Source organism: Tinamus guttatus, unplaced genomic scaffold (genome assembly GCF_059628265.1).
Source record: "Tinamus guttatus ecotype Peru unplaced genomic scaffold, ASM5962826v1 Tinamus_guttatus_pri_ptg000044l, whole genome shotgun sequence".
NCBI classification, from domain to species: Eukaryota; Metazoa; Chordata; class Aves; order Tinamiformes; family Tinamidae; genus Tinamus; species Tinamus guttatus.
The window spans coordinates 2,841,213-2,856,071 of NW_028288578.1; the positions used below are offsets into that span (position 1 = coordinate 2,841,213).

The 14,859-nt window shown below is 38.2% G+C and overlaps 1 protein-coding gene across 7 annotated transcripts in view; it reads right to left on the reverse strand.

Annotated features, from left to right (window-relative positions):
* Positions 1-6,679: 6,679 nt before the first annotated feature.
* Positions 6,680-14,859, reverse strand: part of EPS15 (epidermal growth factor receptor pathway substrate 15) — a 44,264-nt gene continuing 36,084 nt past the window's right edge. For 2 of the 7 annotated variants that reach the window (XM_088536654.1, XM_088536640.1), the window contains exons 21-26: positions 14,390-14,459; positions 13,449-13,525; positions 12,952-13,114; positions 10,077-10,255; positions 9,461-9,511; positions 6,680-8,197 (exon numbers count right to left, since the gene is read on the reverse strand). In XM_088536654.1, the coding sequence (XP_088392780.1) occupies positions 8,051-8,197; positions 9,461-9,511; positions 10,077-10,255; positions 12,952-13,114; positions 13,449-13,525; positions 14,390-14,459 (687 nt within the window). In that variant the 3' untranslated portion in view covers positions 6,680-8,050. The remainder of the gene's footprint in view (positions 8,198-9,460; positions 9,512-10,076; positions 10,256-12,951; positions 13,115-13,448; positions 13,526-14,389; positions 14,460-14,859) is intronic. The other 5 variants (XM_088536662.1, XM_088536670.1, XM_088536667.1 and 2 more) reach the window with 5 other exon arrangements.

Below are 14,859 nucleotides of genomic sequence, written 5' to 3' on the forward strand. Positions count from 1 at the left end.
GGCCCACGGGCCGCGGCCCGAGCCCATCGGCTGCCCCCGCCAACGGCCGCCACACGCGGTGGCCGCCCGGCCCCCTACCTGGCTTCGCCGCTCCTGCTGTCGCTGCCGCCGCGGGAGTCCATGAGGGCGGCGGCGAGGGCGGCCGGGGCTCCGCGCGCTGCGGGCACAGGAGGCGGGAGGCGCGGGCGGGCGCTGCTGCTCCCCGCGCGGGCGGCAGCCGCAGCCGCCTCGCATGGTGTAAAGCGGCGGCGGCGCCGGGGCTCGGCGCATGTTCGGGCAGGGCCGGGCCGGGCCGGGCGCTGCCGCGGGGCCGCCCTCGCAGGTGAGCGGCGGCGGCGGCGCCGCCCGCCCAGGCGCTGCGGCGAAGCGCGGGCTCGCGGGGCCGCCCTCGGCTGCTCCCGCCGCGCGGAGGGATTAGAGGGGATAGAGCGGTACTGGGGCGTACAGCGACGCACGTGAAGGTTTGGGGACAGCCCTTAAACTTAGGGGAAGCCTACGATGTTCTTAAACGGGTCCCAGGAACGGCTGTGCATGAGCAGGGCTTGGGCTTTTACTGTGTCCTCCCAGCTTGAGTGAATTTCTTCATTGTTCCCTAAAGCACAGGAACTGCAATGCGTTTCTTACAACAGCCTTCCTACCCACCCCCCAAGCATTTTCTCTTCCTTCAAAAATAATGTAATCCTTACATTATTTTTCAATAAAAATGCATCAAAAGTAAGCAGCAAACTGCAGTGGCCCAAACTGCATGCTCTAACTGGCATAACTATGTTTCAAATCATAAGGTTTTGGCTCACACACCTGATGCCTTCCAAAGACTTGCAAGGAATCTGAAATGACACTTTCTGTATGTCAATTATATTAACTTATAAATGAGCCATTAGCAATACAGTTAAAAGATTTTTTTTTTAAAAAAAAGTCTTTATCCAAATATTTAAACACTTATCTGTCTCCACCTCTTTCTACTCTGGGCCTAGGCCTCTGCCCTAGCTGTAAATATATTTCAGCCTTCCGCCTCTTGCAGCAGCAGGTCTCCAAGCCAGAGCTGAGAGGCAGCCGGGAACAGCAGGGATGAGAGTCGTAACTGCCCACAGCAGAGCTTGTCGTTGCCTGCAATGGGTTTCAAGACTCAAAAGTGCCCAGAAGCGTTCATGCTACAAAGGACGAGCTCCTCTCATGGCACCACAACCAGGAGCCTTGAGATCACATCCTGAGAGGAATGTGGTCTACCCTGACTGCTCAAAACAACTCCCTTTTGGTCCCCTCATTCCCTCCAATCATTCCTGCCTCGAATTCTGATCCCTACACCCATCATCCTGCCCACTCCTCTGCACCCTTGATGGGCGACAGGTTTGTTCACTCACATTGCCAGTCGCACTGAAGGCAACAGGAAGCTACAGAGGCGCCTAGTGTAAATAGCCTCACTGCCGCAGACACACAGCGCGTGATACACACACAGATGGAAGCAACTGCAGCCTGAAAGGAAGGGCAGCCACCCCGCAGCCCCCAGCAACCCGCTGCGTGCAGGAGGCAGCAGCCATGTCACTGCGGGCAGGGCCACAAGATGGCCGCCCTCCCTCCCCACCCCGCCATGGCTGCAGCAGCTGCTGAGGGGAGAGACCCTCACTCCTGTCAGGGCGCCTAAAGAAATTTCAAAAATTGGCAGCAAGTTTGAAATTAAGCAACAGACCTTCTGTGAAGTTTGGACCCAGACCCCAAATTTCCTTTGGCTGGAATAGTTTTTGAATACAGGAGTTTAGGAAAGTTGTTTTTGCAGAGATTTGTTAAGAGCCGCGGATGCTGACAAACAAAATTCCTTATTTTTTTTCAACGGGGGCCTAAAGGTGAAGTGCCACTGTGCTTATTTGATGGTTTGGATCCTCTAGTGCTAGTTACTAGAATTACACTCCAAAGTCGCATTTCAACCCTGATTTCCTAAGGAGAAAAGCCACCCCATCACTTTCTACCGTCCCAGCAATTTTAACACCCAGGCTGCTGCGATGCTACTTTTATTTTTATTTAGAGGGGAGTAAAAATCTCTAAAGCAATCAAGATCATCTGTTCCAATGGAAAATCCTGAAAAGGGAAATCTGCAGGTGAACTGAGAGGTTATTTGATACCAGAGAAGCTGCACCATAGACACTTTACAAGCATCCTAATTCAGGATTAGCCTGGAGTAATCAGGAAGTAACCAGACACAAACTGATAAGAAATCGTGCATTTAGTGGAGAGAGTCATTAAAACGGAGGTCTAAATTTGTATTTTTTGCATTATTGATTCCATTTGTGCTGTAATTCCAGCCATTAGTTAGTGTCGAGAAGCTACTGGAGCCAAATATAATTTGTATTTACCTGGCTTTTAGATTAATCTGCAATCTGTATTAGTCTGCTCCAGTGAAAGTGTTTGCATAGGTGGAGCCATTTACTCCAAAATGCAATTGTCAGTGAATTACGCAAAAGAGCAACACCCAACAGTACATACTTATTTCAAATTTACCAACTTCAGCTTATGAAGAAATTAATTTCAAGCACAGAGCCAAAACTGCTAAACCAGTCCAAAATAAAACACACTGCACAACACTGAAAACAAGCTGTTTAAATTTAATGCACCCATTAAATGCTTAAGTTATCAATCACCTGTTTTCTGACATACAGGGATAACAGTCCTGAGATTATTCAGCAAAACACGTGTTTGCAGAAGGAAATGAACAGAGGGAAAGAAGGCCAGGGTATGCGCAGAAGAGGGAGCGGCAGGACAAACAGAAGGCCCGGCCTGGTGCTCTGAAACAATGGCCACGTTAATGAGAACAGTGGGTGCACGGGGCTAAATAAGAAAAAAAGGCTGGAGAATTTATTAGCTGAACACCAACAATGCAGTTAGTGGTGTGAAGAACGCAAGGAAAGCAGCAGCCCCACCTCACCTCCACCACTGCGGCTGTTTTGTAAAAGGCATTTGGTCAATTTGAGCATGATAGAGTAATCTGAACACAAGGGGATAAAAAAATCACGGGGCTTTTAGATAAATAGTTTAGATAAGTGAGAGGTGTCGTAAGGAGTGGTGACAAGCTCCTTCTTTTTTACAGATGCAACAATGAACCACATTTTTCAGCATAAAATACATGTTACATATAGATTTCTTAATCATGAAACTCATGCATTCTGAGACCAGAAAACAGCTTTCATGTCCTGAAGAGTATATTCCCATGCAATTCTGTATGTTAAATGAAGCCAATTTTCAGTAACCAGTGGCATTTAACATAGAGCTTCTATTAATAACTACCTCAGCCTATACTATAAATTACTTCTCAAAATTCTTAGCAATTTTGTTGTTGGAATGAAGTTGGAAACACTAAAATAAGACCAAGCTGTCTTATCTTCTATAGCTAATACTAATGAAAAACAACTAACTGCAGTCCAAATAAGTTACTCTACTGAGCATACTGTATAAACATATAGTATAAAGAGATTCTATAATTGTTTATGATGTAAAAGAATGAAGTCTAGCTCATTTTACTCCATTTACTTTGATTACTTCACTTTCAGAAGAGTATTTGAGAATAATGAGGCATTAATAGACTTCCAGATAATGCAGACAAGGGATTTTACCTAAAAATCCTTCGAGCCTTTCAAAATTACCTTCTCCATGTAAATGACTTCACACTTAGTTCATGTAATATCTGAAGAAAGACCATATTCTGTGGAAAGCAAGCCTAAAGACCTTTTGCTTTCAATATAGATTCTTAATTACAGAAGATGCACATAAAGTTGAACACTGTAGAGTCTCAGCAGACTGAAAATCAATTCTGCCAATCCACACAGGAAAATTAGTTTGAAGAAGCGGGTCAGGATGAATCCCTTTAATAATTGGGACAATTTTGGGGAGGGGAGGGTAAGCACAAAAATGAGAAAGTCGACAATCTGCCAACAGTGTTACATGGAGGTCTTGCTGGTCATGCCAATGGCACCTGGGACACAGACCTCCAAAGGAAAGAAATGTGCTTAGTGTTATCAGTAAAGTCATTCCTCAGGCAAGTATATTTTGTTCAAAGCAGCACTTCTGTCAGATTCTACCTAATCTACTTCAGGTTACTTGTATAGTCTTAGGCTGCAACTGGATGCATATACTAACAGAGAAGAGAAAATACATCATAACATCCTGCCTATATTATATGGTAACAAAATACTAAAAAAAATTTTTTTTGCACACAGTGTGGTCTTTTGAAATTAAGTTTAATAATAGGCTATCAGAGACTTATTTTCAATATAGGAAAAGAATATATAATAAAAGCAACTTTCCACAGTCATTTAATAAATCAGCAAGAGATGCATAGAAACAACATCCTGCAGTCTTAAATAGACATGCAAATTATGTAGTATTTTACTCTTTATTAACTACCCCATCACTTTCTTTAAAAGATAATGGTTTAAATGCATGCATCACTCTCTTTTTGAGGTATTCTTAGATTTTAATCTGATAAAAGCTCCTAACAGTTCTCTTAGTTATAGCACAACAGGAATTCTGACATTCTGAGCAAGAAATGGCAATGCAGATGTTATTTAAATAAGCAAACATATGCAAATAAGATTTTGGGTGAAAGTATCTGCTGTTTCAGGACCTATTGACCTACACTTGATGGCCTGTTATTTGACAAGTTAAAAGTTCCTGCTTGTTCTTTCCTGGGATACAACTGACAGGCCAGACTCGCTGTCAGCATCACTAACACACCTTGCCACCACAAGAGAGGTAACACACAGGTTCAATCATACCCAAGCCAGGAACTAAAGCTCCACTTCAGCTACTAAAAGAATGTGTTTCAAACTTGCATAAGTGGGATCATCTTTGCAGGAAGATTACCATCTATTTTCATTAGTAACTATTGATGATCTAGTTTTGATTTGACAGTGTTGTGCTCTACAGCACAAGGCAAATAGTCTTCAATCTTACAATAATAAATGAATGCATCTGAAGAGCAAATATTCCATTCACTCTGATCAACAAAAGAGTTAAATTCATCAATATTCACGGAGTTGAGATGGGGCTGAAAGTAGCACAATCAGAAGTAAAGTGCACCCAAGATGGAAACTTGGCAGGGGAGACCTAAATGAGTGGAGGTGAAACAGGAAAACAGGGCCAGCACAGGGAGTTTTGAATTGCCTCAAGAACAGGCATGAAGCTGATAAAATTAAGATATGCAATGCCTAATTCAAATGATGTCTCAAATGATGACTGGCAAAAGGATTTGAGTTTATTTAGATGAATGCAAGAAAACCGAACACTACTGGAACAAAAGGGTCAGAGACAGGTGCTTAAAATTGCTCAACTCCTAAACCTCTGATGGAGCAGTTTAAGGCCAGCTATAAATGAGCTCTGGTTATTATAGTGACAAGCATATTTGAAAGAACTCTCTATCCCCGCACCAGACTAAAGATCCATCAAGCCCTCTGTTTTTTGATGGCAGCCACTAGGGGATGCTCATACTTATCTTCACAGATAAATCCTAAGCATTTAAACACTTGGGTTCTGCAACCTTTGCATAGGCAAGGATACTTAGGCAAAAGCTGCCTAATTTTTCTTTGGAGATGTTACCTCATTAAATCCCAGGTGTTGCTAGCTTCAAATGCACTTTAGCTAACAAAAAATTAAACTCAAGCTTCAAGCAGCTTTTGTTTCTCTGAAAATAAACATGCTCCGACACTGCAGTTGGAACTATTTACTTTTATGATAAATTTTCCAGATATTTTTCAACTCTCAGCATCATTTTGAAAAAAGCAGGCAGACTGTTTATACTTATGTACTTAAACTTTATTTCTTCATAATTACAGGCTATTGTTAGAATTTTTAAACAAAAGGGAAGTCTATAAATAGAGGCTAACCCCACCTGAACAAGTTAAAAAAAACAGTTAAAACTTCATAAGTAATGCCATTTAGCTCACAGCAGTGGTTTATTGGTAGTCTGAGTAGAAGTATTATAGTCAGAGTCAGTAACATGAAATGTAACATCAAACGACTCAAAACTTTAAATTCCATAAAGGAAAGGAAAGAATATATATATAATATATACATATAATATTGTGTTGGTCCACTGAGTATACATTTTTAACAAAAGATAAGAAACTATGTAATCCAGTTAAGCATACAATTTGCAAGATTAGTGTACACTCATTACAAAGATGTAGAGATAAGTTATAATACTTGCAAAAGTTTTGTTACTTTTTTAGAGCAGGTGTTTAAATGCTCATTTCCCAGTGCAAAAGAAAACTGTCCAAGTCAAGTTGCCCATTTTCCTGAAAAACTGAGAACTACTCAAGACTTGCAGCAGCAGCAGCATTGGTAGGTAACTGGATGAGATTAAGTACAGGAAAGCAAGGCCCAGTACTTCCCTACTCTTCACCCCCATAGATTTGGGTCTTGAAACTTTTCTGTTTCCTCAGCAGAAATTTCACAAGTTAAAAGTGCAAGGGGGAAAAAAAAAAAAAAAAAAAAAAAAAAAAAAAAGAGAGAGATCTTCAAGGTTTATGCTGCTGCCATACAATGTTCTTAAATAGGGCAAAAGATGATCCTTTTCAGAGCTGCTCTCATGAAACTGATTCTCCAGACTGGAGTTCTCGTAAAATGAATAATAAGTTACTTCATTAAGTTATTTTCATTAACATTCAATCAATCTTATTTTGACTCAGTGACCATAAAGAAATCATCATTCAGTTTTTAAGGTGCAACTATCAATTGGCATTCAATAAATTACATAAACAGAAAAAACTGTTGTAACAAAAAAATAGACTACATGTATTCTTTCTATTCTTAATCATATTTCAGATTCAACTTACTAATTTGCCAGTTCAGCTGCATATTTCACAGGCAAAAGTGGCTCAAATAGCAGTGGGGCCTTGTAATTTGACAGTCATCTTGCCAAAAGCAAATGCACATGAATCTTCAATCTAGTTGCTTTATAAAACAGAGTATCTGACTGTCTTAAAACCTAAAACCATGCAAGAAAAGCAAGAAGAAGGTTTCAGTAAGATACAGTCTTTAGACACCACAAAGATTATTATTTCAAGTCCAACAGTAGAACCTTCATTAATGAGAAAAAAATATATGCATACATATAAAATAAAGCACTCTACAACTCTGGCATTACTAAAATCTCCTTAGAAGTAAAAGAGGTTTTAAATAACTAACTGCTTAATGGGAGTGTCAGCCGTGACAGAAAAATTGCTATTTGTCACTTGTTGCTCAATTAACAGCTCCTGACCAATTATAGTCAAACAACTATCTCACTACCTGCATTTCAAACTGACTTACAGGTGGGAAGTGTACTTGATTTTTCTGAAAACGTAAGAATTTAAATACTAAAATAAGCAGTTATTCAAACAATAAGCAGAGAATTGAATTTAGCAGAAACATTCACACATTTTAGAACATATTCGATAAGAAAAAGCTATCTAGCATTCTTATTAGACAGTTCAAAAACCAAACAGAGGTGTTCTCAGTTAACATGGTTTCCTCTAACTAAAAATCTGCCAAATGGACCTAAAGGAAACAAAGCCATAAAAGAGCAATCCAAATACAAAAGCATGGCTATGGAGTTTTCATCTTCCATACTGTGCTACTTTCACTAGCATTCTTTCTGAAGGAACTTGATTGGGACAATGTTTTCTCATCTTTGAATTTCAGGATTTGCGGTTACAAATGCTCACAAAAATCTTTTCATGCATGATTAGAATGACAATCAGTGATCCTAAAGATGATCTGCAGACACTCTGTGAAACAGATACTTTGGTGTACTTTGTTTGCAGCATAAAAATAGCACAGGCAAGAAGCTCAAAAGTATACATACTAGAGCAGTATGATACTAGTTGTTTGATAAAGTTAATGAAATTTTTAAAAAAATACAAGTCAGCATGGAAAAAAGTGTTCAACCTCTTGCAGAAGTTTAAAACCTTTCATATTTTCTTGCATCCTGTATATATGTAACTTCTGATTAACATTTAAATAGGTTAAGTATTCAGGGAAAGAGACAAAACAGTTGACATAAGACGCAATCTTATTCTAAACTTCATGCTTCTGATATTTCAGATTTACTGAGTGCAATAGCCAGTTCCAAGTCTTCTTGCTCTTGCTGCTTTAATCTTGCAAGTCTTTCTTTCTCTTCTCTCTCACTTTCCCTCTTAGCCCATTCAATCATGTCTTCCTCAGTAGAATACTGTATTTTTAAAAGACAAAACCATCAGATTAATAATAGTGACAACTACTCCTGCCCACGTCTTTCTGGGACAATAACAGTTCTTCAGAACACTGGACACACTGTCTTGGTTCAGTTGGCCAATTAAGCTCAAGGGGCTATTAAATGATTTGCTTAACTATGGCACTTAAGCCATCCTTATCATTGTTAATTATGAAATACACTATGTTCCAAAATTCAGTATTAAGTTTCCAAAAAATTTACTGAAGTGTTAGGATTTAAACTATTTTGGGTTAAAGAAGAGTTTATATGAGAAGAAAATATAACTAAATCAGGAGAATATGTTGCAGAGCACACCCACATCTGGCTCTGTGGCACATCCTGATTCACTCTGCTTTCATTATGGAAGATTTTTTCCAAGTGACACTGACTGCAAAAATTAGTTGTAGAATATGTCTGTTTAATCAAAAAACTGAAAAATGCTTCTGTCTGTCAAGAAGCAGTATAATAACAAGTAACTGTGCAGATAGAAACTCAGAAGTAACAGAGAAAAGTCAATGTGACATAAGAGAAAAACAGAAAGAATAGGTATTTTCCCTGTGCATGCTTTTACACACACACATGCACACAGTGAATTGAGTTGCTTGATATAATGATTATAAGCAAGAGAGTTGGGAAGTCATAAGAAAACCTATGCAAAATTTTGTTTTTATTCAGCATGCAAACACGTAGGTGACACCTATGTTTTCATGAACGTCCCAGTATGAAGTCTGAAATGGTTATCATAACACTGTCCAGCTAGTGTCGCCTTTGAGCAAACTTCACAGAATAAAGTAGAGAAATTGGATTGCCCTCTTCCCTCGCCTCCCCCCCAGCTCATTGGGTATCCTCAGTAACTAAAGCTAGAGAAAAATACTTTTTCCCCCTCACAGAGGATAACAAACATTTTTGCTCTCTTCCCTGTATTTCACATTCTCTTGAGAGCTCCGTACAGGCCTTCTTTGTCCCTCTGTCTAGTAAAATGGATCAGTAAGAGCATTTCAAGAAGTGTCATGCAGCAACACACATCAACCAGTGCAAATCAGTGTTGAGGGCCTGACAATCCTCAGTTCCCTTCAATCAAGCACAAAGTTTATTAAGACAAAAAAAAAAAAAAAAGGCACCTGAGCAAAGCTACTGTAAATACAAACTGCATTTTCCAAATACCAAGCTTGAAAGTGAAATGCCTTCCAAAACTCTTACTTGCAAAAACACAAAAGGAAGAACATATAGGCATGCACAAACCTTCCGATTTGCTTGTATCGCTTGGACACCACGACTTCTATGAAATGGATTCTGGTTATAAAGAGACACTTGCTACCTTCTGTATCACACTCAAGTCTGGAATTTACTAGCCATTCAAACCCCGGTGAATATTTCATTAGACTAAATGGTTACGAGGCTGTTTTTGAACATTTCAGTACACTGAAATTATGATCAAACAGTTCAGTGACAGCTAAATTAAAAATCACACGTTCCATTTTAATTGGATGATTAGCAGTGTGTTCTGTAGGTAAATATATCTGCTGCAATTGAATTGCGTATTCCAATAAAATGGATAATCCCAAGAACATAAGATATTTAAAAAGTGAACTATTTTCTAGAAGCTAGGAAGCCTCCATAAACAAAAAAACAAAATCAAAAAAGCAATGCAACTTAAACAGTAACTGAAACATTTTGCAGTCTTTAATTTTAGGACAGCCTCAGCTGCAAACTAAATGTAAATATTATTTTAATTGGAAGTTCTATCCCTTTTATATATGGGATATATTTTAATATAGTTAATCAAAACCAAATACTTCAGTGTGAACAATTCAAAGCTGTCGTTATACTGAAACAAATGTAAGAAATGTTTACTCACAGTACTGAAGTTTGCAAAATTGGTGGGGTCAGCCTCTTTACTGATGCTGGTGGGAGCAAATGGATCACAGAATAGATCTGCTTCTTGTTCTTTGGGAATGTCTGGGGTGGGGAAAGGCTGAAATGGATCGGTCGATTTAAAGGAATCTGAAGAGTCTATTTGATTGATAGGTCTTTTCCCTTAGATTAAAATAATTTAAAATGAATTTAAGATAGCAAGTAATAACATGCCAAAAATAGGAAAAAAAAAAAAAAAAGAAAAAAAAAAAAGACATGCTACTTGGAATACATCCTTTTCTGGTAAACCAGTGGAGTTGCACTGATTTCAGAGGAGGGGTTGCTAATTTAAGAAGGAAGGTACGGTCCCTAGTTTCTTGAAGTATAGTCATATAAAAAGGAAGACACATATGTTCATGTGCTGATATAACATATTTGGGAAGAGAATATCTGGAAATTGTGAGCACTTGTTCTATCAGCACAATAATTTTTCTTATGCTTATCGATTTTGCACGATAACTCCCCTGAAGTTTTATATTATTTATTTGGATCAAAGTAGCAAAATTTGAGTCAGTGAAAAAGAGGCATTTCCAGATTTCGAAAGACCAGCAAAAACCTCCTCTGACTGCTAACGCCTGCAACTTCTCTAGTTTTTAAGGGAGGAAACAAGAAAAAGGAAAAAAAAAAAAAAAAAGGCATGGTAACAAGCAATTGCAAACTCAGTTATTTTCTTCATCATTGCCTAAATAGTTGCAGATAACACAGAATCAGACACAGGCCCCCACCTATCTTGTTTTTTTTTTTTTTTTTTTTTTTTCCCCCTCTTTTCTCCAGCTTAACCAGTCAGCTTTCAACACCTTTAAGGACTCTAACTCAATCCTTCCAAAAATAGTTGAGCTGAATTTCAACCCACCATTCTCTCCATATGTTATTACTTAGAATAAAAAGGTTTAAATTCATTTTATTGAATTTGGGTAGAGGATTTTGTGTGTTTCATAGGTGGTTTGGTACTTACAATGGTCACATTTTAAAACTAGCTTCTGTTGTCATTTTAGATTAAACCTGGAGAACTGAACCACTATCTGCTTATTATTTTGGATATCACTGTCCCTGGGTACGGGAAGAAAGAAAATCTTCCATAAAGCCAAAGGGATTCTAATGCAGCTATGATTAAGAGACTTCTAGGAACACCCTCAGGGAACATATAATTTAGTTAGACGCTTCCCAGATAATTTTCCCAGGACAGCCCTCCCGCATGGGCAATGTGCTATTACTGACTAATAACTCATGCCTTCCACTTGCTTCAATAATGCAGGAGCAGCAGCTTCCAATGACATTCAGGGAAGTTTATTTCTGCAGGAGAAGGATTAATAACTGTAGGAATCTGAGGTATTCAATCTGCGAAGGGCCCTTTCCTCCCCCCAGATTGGGGGCGAGTGGTGCTTATTGCTGTCTGGAAAGGCAATGCGGATCAGAGGAAGTGAGTTACCCACCCTTCTGCACACTTTCCAGCACAGTGAGGACTCTTAGCAGGATTTCAGATAATTTATTTGAAAAAGCATTTACTAGTTTTGAGCCAGACCAAAAGAGTCATTAAAAACAAATACATCTAAATATCATTTTTTGATTTCCCTTATGAAAACAATTTAACATTTTAGTTTTCAAAATAGTCCACTAACTGTATATATAGTTACATAAAATTTATAAAAAGTGCTTTCAACACTGCATCATATAAACAATCATTAAAATCCATGTGACATCCTTATATTCACAGTCATTAGCAACATTACCACAGTATCATTTTAAGGTATGCAGATAAACAGACTATTTCTTTTCTAGTCATCTATCGGTTAAGATGCTGTTCTGCCACTAGAAGTTTACATTCAAAAAGGAAATCTCTACACTACCTCATTGCTACCTCCGTATCATGAAGTTAGAAATTATCATGAAGTTAGAAATTTCAAATTATTTTAGGACCTCTATTAAAACAAACAAACAAACAACTTAAACCACCAACTTATCACTTTCCATGTCAGCCACTTTAAATGCCAACTGCCAAAGCATTAACTGATTGTTTGCAAGGCACGAATAAGAGCCAAATTTCCACAAGTCGGTATTTGACATGAAGTAGCTGTGTTTAAATCTTCACCAAAAATGTGGAGAACATAATAGATAAAGATATGAATAGATAATCTTAAGTTTTTATGCTGCTTTCAAAAAAAAATCTCAAGATTCTTCCATATAATATTATAGTAGAAACTGATGCAGTAGAGTTTCTAAGAAAATGAAGTGAAGGACAGAAACTTAAAAGGCAGTATTAGTAATACATTTTCAAATCAACTAATAAATGTTTGAAAATAAGAAGCTAACTACATAGACTTGTTGCAATCCCTAGAATATGTGTGTGTGTGCTATCATGGCCTTCTCTGGAAAGCAGCTCTCCATGTCAGCGAGCAGACCAGAGGATTCAGCCATCATTCAAACAAACAACAACAACAACAACAACGAGTAGAGGAAATGGGGGCTTTATTACTATTTTGGGCAAGGTTTACTACTATGGGCCTCTGGCAAGGCCACCTGGAAAAAGGTAATTGAAAAATCTGAGACAGGCATCTTAACAGAATTTAATTCATTTTTCTCCAGTCATTAAAACTATTTAGGTTTTTACATATGTCTTCAGAGATAGAAGGAACATTGAGGAACAGAAACTTTGCAAGGAAGCAAACACAGAATTCTCACTTTAAGCATAATTTACTGTAAGACTGATAATGTACTGCGTTAGTAGCCATTTCAGTTTGCAGCCATGCTATGCTCATAATTACTGCCCAGTTGCCAATATTAAAGATAATTCTTAATGTCCTCTCAGCATCAGTTCTTACCAGGCGGCGGTGGACACGGCCTTGTGGGAGTGCCTGTTTTAGGTGGCAATGCAGGAGGGACATCCTCATTTTTGTCTGGCGATTCCTCAAATAAGTTTTTTGTTATGTTCATATTGTTGACAGAACCTGATGTAGAAGAACTAAAGGGATCTTCATTGTTGGCCTTCAACATAGAAAGCAGCAGTGTTAAAAAGCAATAAAAAGTTGAGTTCAGTTATGCAAGAAAGTGATACTTTGCCAATACACCTAGCAAATACTAAAAATATTTTAATACAGAAGAATATATTTAATAAAGACACAAGAGTGCATTATTCAAAGTGTAATTGCATGGCATTTTATTATAAAAGGTCCTCACCAAGAAACTCAGTAATCATAAACACGAAAGTGCCAAAGATGTAACAATAAAACTGTTGGAAAAGGGAACAGGCTGGACTGTTAATGTCCTGTCACTGTGAGGTTTTAGGCATTTCGCATGAGTGGCAGTAGTTTCACATTACCTTGGACAACATGCTGAAGTCAGCAAAGCTGCTTCCAAAGGATTCATTTCCAAACAGAGTTGCAAAGGGGTCTGTAGCTAAATAGAAGCAAATAAAGTAAATGGAATTTGATTTAAAAAGTTAAATGGCACCGAACAGCACACAGATAGAAACAACAGCCAAGTTCTGAGAGTAGGTCCACTCGTGAGGAATAAAATACCTTATTTATATCATTAGCTCAGAACCTGAAGGTCAATAGCAGCCTTTCATTCTTATGTGCCAAATGTATAAAATCTGCTATTCTGCTGTAAAGCAAGAAACAGTCTCTGTACCTACTCACTTACCATGTCTCTAAAAAATAATATTTTAATGCAGTTAAATTGAGCAGACTTGCAATATGAAATCACACCAGAGTTTGGATCAGGCTAATTTGGGAAGTCTCAACAACTTAACTAGAAGTGCCAGATTCCTCTCCAAAATATGTTTAACCATTAGTTGTGAGAGGAGTATAGCAAAGCAAAGCAAAGCAGCAAAACTTAATACCTAAAAGCCCTGATCAAGTATTTATTCTATCCTAGCTTTGTATTATCTGAGAGGAGACCTATCTGCTATATTACTCAAAGTAATGCGAAATCCCTAAAACCAGCCTTAACGGAAGCAGCACATATCATTCAAATTGCTCAGTCACTTAGGTCAGGATATTTTACTAATTTCGTGTAGAGCAAGGAACATGTTTACGGAGTCTGTCATCAGTGATAAACACTATAGAAAATGAAGCAGTTTTGGTTTGTAATACCAAAAAAACCCGCCCTTTATCAATTTATGCCTTTTCATTTTCTGAATTTTCTTGTCAAGTACAATGTAATCCCTAAAGTGAGTTCACAGTCAGAAGTCCAACGACATAAAAATAATGAAAAATAAATAAAAATCCAAGACATTTGGTGTATACAGTCTACCATTACCTAGATCGTTTGATGTAGTAACAGTTGTTCCACCAGGAGCAAAGGGGTCATTTTTCTTCAGTGTTTCTGTCTAAAACAAAAAAATGCCTTTGGAGGAAAAGACTTTTTTTTTTTTTCCCAGCTTAAAAGATTCCTCATTCTAAGAACACAGTCCTGATTTATTTCAATATAAGAGTTTTTAAAACCAAATATTAATCTTATGCTACTAGGTTTAGTACAAGTAGCTAAAAGGTCAAGTTAAGTATGCCATGTTCTCACGATCATTCCAAGTATCTTCCAACTACTACTTAAAAAAAACAAAAGAAAAACAACACAAGTTCAGGGATATCTGCCATTTTACTTCCTACTAAAATTTCAGTTTTGGAAATAGCTTTTATCAGTGTTAATACGTCTGCTAGCAGAAACTCCTCCTCAGAATTATGATTTCAAAGGATGGAAAAAAAAGGTAATTACTAATACAAGATATAGGA